Consider the following 10,952-nt stretch of genomic DNA (forward strand, 5'->3'; position numbering starts at 1 on the left):
AAAACAAACTTAAGTAAATGAAGTAACTCACACCTAGGATCTCTTTCTCAACAGATTGTTCAAATTATTCAATTTTTACATGTGATGATATGTAAATAATCGAGAATCATGAGTGGTTAGAAAACAGTCTGCTGTTTATTTACCAAAAGAATAAAAATCTTTTAAAAATATGGTAATAGTTTTATTTAAGCTTCAGTGTTAAATATATTATACAAACTGGTATAATCACCACATTGTTACCATCCTGAGTCAAAATACAAGGTGAGGAACATTTAAAAAAAATAATTAAAATGTGTTTACAGTAGCCTTTATATTCAGTAAGGATAAGCCCAGATATATGATTTTTTATTGCCTCTCTAGCATGTTTTTTGTGTAACACTTAGTAAAATAATTCAAGCTAAAAAAAATTCAAGCTAATTCTTCAAATCTTTACTATTTAAGTCTTCTCATTAATTTTTCTAGAATAGCTTGCTTTTAACTAAACATAATCACTTGTTACAACCTCTGCTATTATCAGCGTTCACAACTGGCTTTCTTTTGAAAAAAATTTTTTTAATGATTAGGAAAGTTATTAGCATCCACAGGAATTACAACATGTGCCATGAAAAGAGAAAACAAAGATGGATTGAAATTTAGACTTCAGAGTGTGACCTTAGCTACGCCCTATTTCCCAGAGCCTGCTAACCAGCTCTAAACACTTGTCTTTACTTGTCAGGAATCTTGAGATATGTTGTCCTATAGTCAAAACTGAATGCTAACTCTAGAACTTCTAAGGTCTGATTATAGAATTTTGTCCTATTAAATATATTTATAATTTCTATTTTAATACTAGAAAATGTACAAAATTAAATTGGATTGTAATGTTTTATCTTTCATGTATACCAACATTTAGTTTGAAATGTAAGAAACTTATGGATAATCATATTCCAGTGCTAGAAGCACAACATAAATTGAAGCTAACATTTATAAGGAAGGCTGAATTCTGAAGAGGTGATGCTTTTGAAATATAGGATGTTGGGGAAGAATAATAAATATACCATGGACTTCCAGATACGCCAAATCTGTGTTGGAAAAATTACGGCCAGGGTGCGCCTCAGATGTGACAATGGCTAGACTTGATCTTAAGAACATTGAACGTGTTATCAGGAGGAACTAGTCCCTGAAGAAGGACATCATACTTGGTAAAGTTGCATCAGCAAAAAAAAAAAAGCGACTTCAATAAGAAGGACTGACATAGTGTCTGCAACAATGGGTGCAAACAAAAACTAGGATTTTGAAGGGAAGTATTTTGTTCTATTGGACACAGGGCCTCTGAGTTGGAACTTACTGGATGGCACCTAAAGGCAACAACAACAAAATTATACTGTGGAAGTGTATAGAGTAAAACAAAATAGCTAGCTAGGTAGGTAGAAAGAAAAACAGAGAAGTAAGGTGGAAGGGAGGAAATAAAAAATGCAGGGGCAGACTACGTATGGCCAAACTGTTCTGATTGTGGCTTTTTTTATATTTAATTTTTAAAATAAGTCAGCATTAGCATTGCTGGAGTGAAATGGATCTTGACTCAAAGCAGAGAATGCAAGAAAGATGTTTACTTGTTTTTCATTGACTACATAAAGAAATTTGACATATAGATCAGAATAAACTCATAATAGCCTAGAGAAGAGTGGGAATTCCAGATTATTTCATTGTGTTCATACAGAACTTGAACAAGGATCAAGAGTCAGTTGCGTAGAAAGAACAAGATAATATTGCATCAGGGTTGTATCCTCCCCCCATATTCTTATTCAATCTCTATTCTGAGCATATCATCAGAGAAGCAGGATTATATGACGACAATGTGGCACAGGATCAGAAGAAGTTCTTAGTAACAATCTGTGATATGCAGATGACACAGCTTTGCTGAAAGTGAGGAAGACTTGAAGCACTTACTGATGAAGATCAAGGATTGTATCCTTCAGTATAGATTACAATTCAATGTAAAGAAGATCAAAATCCTCACATCATGATAAATGGAGAAATTGTCAAGCATTTTGTCTTGCTTGGATCCACAATCAGTCAGTACTCATGGGAGTAGCAGTCAAGCAATCAGAAGGTGCATTTCATTAGGTTATCTGCTGTACAAGACATCTTTAGAGTATTGTAAAGCAAGGATGTTATTACTTTGAGGACTAAAGGTGCTCCTGACCGAAGTCATGGAATTTTCAAGTGTCTCACATGCATGTGAAATTTGGACAGTGAATAAGGAAGACTGAAGAGAATGGATGCGTTTGAACTATGGTGCCTGAGAAGAATACTGAAAATACCAAGGACTGCTCAAAGGACAAACAGATTTGTATTGGAAGAAGTAATGCAGAGTGCTTCTTATAGGCAAGGATGGCAAAACTTCTTACATAGTTTGGAAATGTCAAGAAGAACATCGTGTTTGGTAAAGTAGAAAGGCTACGAAAAAGAGGAAGGCCTTTAAGGAGATGGATTGACACACTGGCTGCAACAATGGGCTCAAGCATGGGAACAATTGTGAAGATGGTATATAGGACAGGGTAGTTATTCTGTTGTGCATTGAGTCACTATAGATTGGAACCGACTTGACAGAACTTATAAACAATGACAGCATTAACAATTAAATATAGATATAGCTATATATCATATATCAAATAAATAGTCGGTATCTACTCTATTAAGCCAGACCTATTTCGCAAGACATCACCAAGCTGTGCATATGTAATATATTGTGTTTTGGGGGGCGTATTTACTTCAGGGTAGGAAATAGAAACAAAATTTTGAAGATAGTGATATTGCATTGAAAAGTCAGTAAGATACACACAAAATCAACCCTAAAGGAAATATGCGGTACCATTGCCTTATTTCTGGAAGATAGAAAGTAAAGAATCTCAGGTTGATGAAGAAACTGAAGATATGGTAATCCCACTCGACAACATGCAGAAATGGAAGTTTTCTTGTGAGGGAGAGTAAAGCCAGCTTTTGAGACAATATGATAGCAGGGGGTGGGCTGTAAGGAAGAGTTAAAGGATATGGCTAGGAGCAGCTATACAAGTCAGTCTCTTCCTCATAGCATGTTGTAGCAGTTGTTGATTTGAAGTGCTTTGTAAACTAAATTGAAGATTGAAATGAATAGAGAAAGACTTGGTATTGACCAAAGTGGGAAGCAGAATTCTAGATTGCTTCCAGATAGCTATAAAGGTCTGAGAGGGGGAAAGGCAAATTAACCAAAAATGTGTGTAAAGCATTAACCCTAGGTATATTATTCTGTTCACTTGTTCAAATTATGCTTTGTGCTTAGTTACTTGGCATACACATACACAATATCTTTTGGGAAAAATGACATTTATAATCACAACACAAATCCTCATTAGCTACCATTATATATTCATAGTAGTCTTTTGTTTGTAAACAAGAATGGACAACCAAGCATCATTGGACATTTGAGCCAGGTCAGTAGCAACCAAATGAACAACTGTGACAGAAAAGCCTGCTGTCTATTTTACTAGAGATTCATGGTCACTTAGTAAGGTAGAAAAGAGGCCTGGTGGTCTAGTAGGTTACGTATTTGGTACAGATTGGGAATTCAAATCCACTAGCTGCTCTGCAAGAAAAGATGAGGGTGTTTGTTTCTGTAACACTTCACAGAGCTTTCTAAGCCCATAAACAGTTACAGGAAACCCACAGGGGCTCGCTATGAGTCAGCATAGACTTGATGGCAGCAAATTTTTTTAGGAAACCCAAAGTAGCAATTCTGCTGTTCTATAGTTGCTGTGAGTAGAAATTGAATGGATGACAGTGGATTTGGTTTGATACATGTGTTTTTGATACATGAGTTTTTCTGGAGTCTAATATCAAGCCAGTGAATGCACTTCCAGCCACCTTTGCATCCAGGTGAGGTCACGTGAAATCTGAGCAGATATGATAAAATTCACCTCTTGGCCAAAGTAGTTAAGAAGCTAGCTTGTCTTCACTCTATCTCTTCTCCTACAGCTTACTTACTTTATTCTCCAGTGCCACCTTTTTAAAGAGGTCTCTGCCATCCCAACTCCAGCACTCTCTTAGCCCATTGCCCTGCTTTGCTTTTCCACAGAGCACCCTTGGCATGTGATCTTTATCCAATCTGTTTGCTTTTAAAAATCTGTCTTCTCTATAAGAGTAAAGGTTCCACAAAAACAGGTACAGTACTTTAATTTGATGCTGCTATATCCCCAACTCCTACAGCAATGCCTGGCAGATACCAAATGTTCAGCACATCTATGTGGAATAAATGAATGAATAAAGTTACAATAGCAGGAAAATGCATGTTCCTCTAGAAGCAGAAGCATACTCAAGATATCATTTACTCATAAGGAGGTTTATAGAGAAAAAAAATCCAGAAAAATTTGCTTGCTTCACATGTAAATAGGAGATGATGAAACTTTAAAATGTCGGAGGCTACAGTATCCTGGACAGCTTTGAATTCTTGTTGCACTCAAGCTTGTTTTTGTGGTATGCGAAACTTATGATTTCACAGCTATGGTTACAGTGAGAAGCAACAGGATGCTTAAGTACTCTCTGAGGGGTGCTGTTTTGTTAAGCTTTCAAATCATAAAGAAGTGTGAAAATTAGGTCACACCTCATGAAATTTAAATAACAAAACACTCTACCTAGATTAATAATACTGGAGTTCTACCACTGTATTTCATTATACATATGAGAACTAATATTTTTGGTTTAGTATTAGAACTTGAAGCTTTTATTTTTCCTTTTGTTTCATTTTTGGGTAACTGATGTGTTTTATTATTTATTCTAGTTTCTCAGAATGGATTGGAAAGATGAATATTCCTTTAATTCTTTTGACCTAAGTTGTTTGTTGAATTCATTCCCTGGAGACTTGGAGTTTAAGCAGATCTTCAGTGACATTGATGAAAAGCTAGAACAAAATGCTACAAGGTAAATATTGCTAATTATTTAAAACACATTGTTTTCCTGTTATTTACATGAAGTTTACCTATGCTAGCTTGAGTGTTTCTTGCTCTTAGATAATTTTACATTTGTAACTATTATTAAATTTATGGAAAAAACTGTTTATATCCTCCCCCACTCTTGGAATTTAACATGATTATCTGTATCTGGTTAATATTTTTAATAAAATTAGAAAAATATAGCTGACTACCTTCACATAAATAAAGTTTATTGAATTTCTGTGAATGGTTTCCTAGAGTTTGTCAATATTGATGTCACAGATTTTCATTAATACATTCAGAGTTATAATATTAAATATTTAAGTTTAAAAATAAAATGGGTTACTTGAGAAAACAGTATATGAAGAAACAATTGTTTTTATGTAACATTTACTATGTTAAATTCTCTTTCCACTTAACATCGAGACGCTAGGAACATAAGAGAATTGCTATGCCAATGTACGTTCCAGAAGGGACTCCAGAAGCCAGTGCAACTAAACACTGAGGGAGCAGGGACAACTAAGTAATTTCCTACTAACACTTATATATATATAAGGCCCCATGTTAGTCAAGTCCTATAGTCAGGACTTGAACCACTTCCTGATTAAAATGAAAGACTACAGCCTTCTAAAGTGATTACAACTCAATGTAAAGAAAACCAAAATTCTCACATCTGAACCAATACATGACATGATAAATGGAGAAAAGATTGAAGTGATCAAGGATTTCATTTTACTTGGACTTACAATCAACATAAGGAAGTAGCAGTAAAGAAATCAAAGGGCATAGCTTATTATGTTGGGAAAATAAGCTATACAAGACCTCTTTAACAGGTTAAAAAGCAAAAAAGTCACTTCAGGACTAAAGTGCACCTAACTAAGCCATGGTGTTTTCAGTCACTTCATATGCATATGAAAGTTGGATGATGAATAAGAAAGACTGCAGAAGAATCCATGGTTTTAATTGTGATATTGACAAAGAACATTGGAAGTACCTTGAACTGCCAGAAGAACTAACAAATGTGCCTTGGAAGAAATACAGCCAGAAGGTTCCGTAGAGAGAGGATGGCAAGGAAGATGTGTTATCAGAAAACACCAGTGTCTGGGAAAGGACATCGTGCTTGACATGCTTGACAAAGTAGAGGAAAAAGAGGAAGACCCCCAACAAGGTGAATTGACATAGAGTCTGTACATGGGCTCCAATATAGCAGCGGTTGTGAGGCTGGTACAGTACTGGGCAGTATTTCATTCTGTTGTACAGAGTCAGTGTGAGTTGGAGCTGATTCAATAATGACCTAACAACAGCAGCAGTATGAGGCAGTTTGCTTATTTGAATCATATAGTCACATTTCCTAATCATTCACCCAGTGTAAGTTAAAAATGTGAAAACCACAGTGAGACTGGACAGGAGAGCAAAATAAGACATCTAAAGCAGAGACAGAGGCAAAAGTGGTTCCATTGTAGGGTGAGAGCTCAGAGAAGCTCCTAACTTCAGAGACTGAGAATCAACACGATCTTGTAGACTACCTCTCGCCCTCAGGACTACATTTTCCAAAATTCCTTGACCCTGACATCATCTAGTGGAAACAGGTTCCCAGAATCTCGTGCACTTTACAGGAACCCTTAAAAAGCCACAGTACACACGGACAGGTGAAGAAGCCAGTATGTCCACTACAGATTATGGTTTCTCTAGGAGCTGGTAATAAAATTCTCAGGCATTGCCTCCATGTCTGACCAGTGTAAATCTTTTTCTTAGTGAAAGATAAGAACCTGATTCAAATAACATCAGTAGCAATTCCTAATTCATATTGCATGTATCTTTTTTGAAATCCAAAACCCAAGACTTAATTATATTGAAGTGTCATAGAAACCGGATGCAACAGAGGAATTGTCCCTCTAATGTTTCTTCCCTAGTGTTTTTCCACGAAAATACAGTTAACTCTTAACTGCCATAGAGTAGACTTCCATTTATAGCCACTCAATAAGTGCATAGTGTTTCTAAGGCTGTAAATTTCTACCTGAACAAATAGCCTCGTCTTTCTCCTGTGAAGCTATTGGTAGGGTAGAGCTTGTAGTTAGCATTGCACACTTACTCTATAGCATCACCAAGACTCCTAATAATGGACATAAATAACTAAATTCTTAAAATCCATGAGTGTTACAAATGGTTAAGCTCTTCACTATTAACCTAAGATTGGTGATTTGAATTTTCACCAGAGACATACACAGAAGAAAGGCCTAATGAAAACCTGTTCTGTCACATGGGGTCACTACAAGTTGAATAAGTTGATTTGATGGCACCCAACAGCAACAATTATACGATAGGCTGCCCATTGTATTTGATGTTGTTGTTAGGTGCCATTGCATTGGCTTTGATTGATAGTGACCTCACATGTAACAAACCCCAATTTGCTTAGTTCTGTACCATCCCTGCAATAATAATAGGTGCATTTGAGGCCATTGTTGAACAATCCATCAGTTGATCTTCAGGATCTTCTTTTCTCTCTGACCTTCTATGCCCCCAAGAATGGTGACCTCTGACAGTTGGTTCTTACTGATAACATAAGTGACTTCCGACCATTGGTTCTTCTTGTCATATGCAAAATAAGTGAGATGAGGTCTCACTATCCATGCTTATAAGAGCAATCTAGCTATCTTTTTTCCAAGGATTTGCTTGTTCTTCAGGCACCCCTTGGTACAGTAAATGTTGACAACACCTTAATTCAAATGCATCAATTCTTCTTTGGTCTGTCTTCATTGTTTAGCTTTCACTTGCATATGAGGCAAGTGAAAATACCATGGCTTGGGTTGGACACACCTTAGATATCAAAATAACATCTTTTCTTTTGAAGATTTTTAAATAAACAGGTTTGTGCAGCAGATTTGACCAATGTGATATGTCATTTGATTTCTTGACTGCTGCTTCCATGGATATATATTGTGTATTTGTGAAATAAAATCAGTGATCATTTATTTTCTCTGTTCTTCATGATGTTGCTTATTGCTCCAATTGCAAAGATTTGTTGGTCTCATTATGTTGAGATATGATGTATACAGACTTTCACTAGTAAGTTCTTCAAGTTGTTTTTACTTTCAGCAAGCCAGGTTGTGTCATCTACCACAGGTTGCTGATTCTTTAAATATCAATCCATGTTCTTCTTCTTGTAGTCCAGTTTCTCAGATTATTTACTCAGTATGCAAATTAAATAAATATGGTGAAAGGATGGATGTGTTAGGTTTCTGGAGTTGGTAATACCTCAGTTCTTGGCTTCACATAATGAAGGAATTCATGCTGAAACCCGTTTTGCAATCCAAGTGGATTTTTATGAAGGACAGGACAAGTTTCATGTCCACCCAAGTCCTGATTCACCATCCTAGCAAAGTAAGACCAATCTGTGTCTTGAAAATCCTTGACTTCAATCTTTTTTCTATTTATCATGCTATAATAGGTCATATAATTTTCTGATCCAAAAGACCAATAGTAGGCCAATTCAGCTCATGAATGCATCAGTTATTGATATTAAGGCATTCAATTTAATTTTTAATAATTACCAATATTTGATATTACATATATCAAAATATATTAAAATTTTGCATAAGCATGTATTTATATAATTTCCATTGTACTATGTATTAACAAATCATTTATCTAAATTGCAGAAATGCTTATATTTTTAAAAATTTAATATTTTTTTAAATTAACCTCTCTTCATAAGGATATTAAATTTCATCCAGATAAAGCTTGCTGGACTCTGGACTCTGATGCTTTTTTTGTATCCTGTTCAGCCATATGTACTTGGTTTCCTGCCCTACCTAAGCAATAAGAAATTGGAAAGTGATTAAAATATTGTATTTTATATTCATAAATTGTTATTTCAGTTGAAATTCAGATGTTAGTATTAAAGAAGTAAAATTTATTGTGGTATATAAGCATATAATTCTTAAATTAAAAATATTTTATTGCCCATATATTATAACAAACCTAGAGCAGAAGTACCTCAAGTGACCATTGATCTTTACAAGGGATAAAATAAGGAAGCAGCTGTATGTGCTGTATGCTACATTTAGAATCAAGTCCATTTTTCATCAAATTCAATTATGTTTTTATTATCCTCTAGAGAATAAACATAATAGTATAGGGTGTATATATTTTTAAAATAAAATACTGAATAATAACCATAGTTCAGAACAGTATAAATCATTTATGCACTCATTTATTGCCTTCTAACAGAATAGCTTTTAGAAAATAGTATGTCATGACGAATCAGTTATGCCACACTTACACTGCAGTAGTTGAATTACCTTTGGCTTTTTGTATTCTAACAGTTCTATTTATCTCCCAGTGGTGTACATTGAATAAATAATGAACATCTATATGATATGGGTTTCTCAAAATACTTTCAAAAGAAAAATACATTAGTAATCCATTTTTAAACATGGTATTTCTCCTTATACTTGAATTTTTAAAGTTGTATTTCTAGCAGTGGAGCTGACATCTAAACACGAATTCTTCCCCTCTTCTTAATATCATTGGGTTTTATGAGCCTCTAGGTCTTTCACTTTCCCAAAGCAGTGATTCATTGGAATGGAGAAGTGTGCCCAGAGGTCACTGACCTTCACCTACCCTTCATTTGAGGCTGCCATTCCCTTAACCATTTGTACTTTTACATTCCCTTTTTGATTCATGTCAGAGTTGGTGATTATTGGTGTGACAGTGGAAATCAGTGATAGGGAAGCACTTACTCTGAACTTGCAGGAAAATTAGTAACTGGAGGGTTAATAACTTGCAAAAATGAATATTGTGAGCGTTGTATCCAGGGACTTTGTTAATTAATTCAGTAAATGAAAACAACACATAGCAGTGACATATTTTTTAGCTAAATAAAGTTTATTATTAGTTTAACAAGACTGAAATAGAGAAGTTTTTTTGGGATCACAATATCTCATAAGAATTCTTTTTTACCACTTTAATGCTCAATGGAATAGATACATCATTAAGAGTTTGTATTACTTTTCTGTGTTCTGATTATACTCCTGGAAGTGAATTTGTCTGGTACTGGTTGTAATATTTACTACCAGCTTTGTTGTTTCCAACCTAAAGAAAGAGCAGGATGTGCTAGCAGAGATAATATCATTTGTCTTAATACAGTAGATGCAGGTGAAGGGAGACATTAGTTTTATATTGTGAAATGGCATTAGGCAAATAGCTTCTATCAATTTAGTCATGTTTATAAGAAGACACATATTATACTGAATATGCGTATTTTGTACTTACTACTTAAATTATTTGTGACTGTATATGAAAATTATCTTTAGTGCTTTCCATATGATATCCTAAATGTTTGAAAGCAGTAAGATAAATATATATATGCCGTTCGTCAAACTTGAACTTCTTGTAGTAGGGCAATAAATCACATATCAATATATTTTTATCCTTGAAAAATTAATTAGAATGAAAATTTTTACTTTTTCATTATTCTTGTAATTTCTAGCAATAATTTTATAACAAGAGGATACAAATTAACATTCTTTTCTCTCCTTCTCTTTTTTTCTTCTTAACTTCTGTGCCTGTACTTCTCTTTGGAGTTTCCTTACTCTTCATGACTCCAGCTGACAGAATTCCTGATTCCTTTTTCTATCCTGCTAAGCAAGACCATGCTGTATGGAAAGATCTTGAAATTAACCATGTTTCCTCTCTATGTGTAAACCCATTCAAAACACATGCAATTGAGTTGATTCCGAATCACAGAGACCTTATACAAACCAGAATGAAACACTGTCCAGTCCTGCTCCATCCTCACAATTGTTCCTATGCTCGAGCCCATTGTTGCAGCCACTCTGTCAATCCGTCTCCTGAGGCCCTTCCTCTTTTTCACTGCCCCTCTACTTTACCAACATGCTGTCCTTCTCTAGAGACTAGTCTCTCCTGACAATATGTCCAAAGTATGTAAGACAAAACCTAGCCATCCTAGTCTTTAAGGAACACTCTGGCCATATTCTATTTTTT

At 35.0% G+C, this 10,952-nt stretch overlaps 1 protein-coding gene across 1 annotated transcript in view; it reads left to right on the top strand.

Moving 5' to 3' along the window:
- The window catches only part of KIAA0825 (KIAA0825 ortholog), a 76,596-nt gene that overhangs the window by 47,102 nt on the left and 18,542 nt on the right, over window positions 1–10,952 (top strand). Inside the window, exon 2 of the mRNA XM_004703481.2 lies at window positions 4,796–4,935. Within this exon, the coding sequence (XP_004703538.1) occupies window positions 4,805–4,935 (131 nt within the window). The 5' untranslated portion in view covers window positions 4,796–4,804. The remainder of the gene's footprint in view (window positions 1–4,795; window positions 4,936–10,952) is intronic.

This window comes from Echinops telfairi, unplaced genomic scaffold, assembly GCF_000313985.2.
Source record: "Echinops telfairi isolate 266 unplaced genomic scaffold, ASM31398v2 ScPeMD7_7469;HRSCAF=8507_1, whole genome shotgun sequence".
Classification (NCBI taxonomy): domain Eukaryota; kingdom Metazoa; phylum Chordata; class Mammalia; order Afrosoricida; family Tenrecidae; genus Echinops; species Echinops telfairi.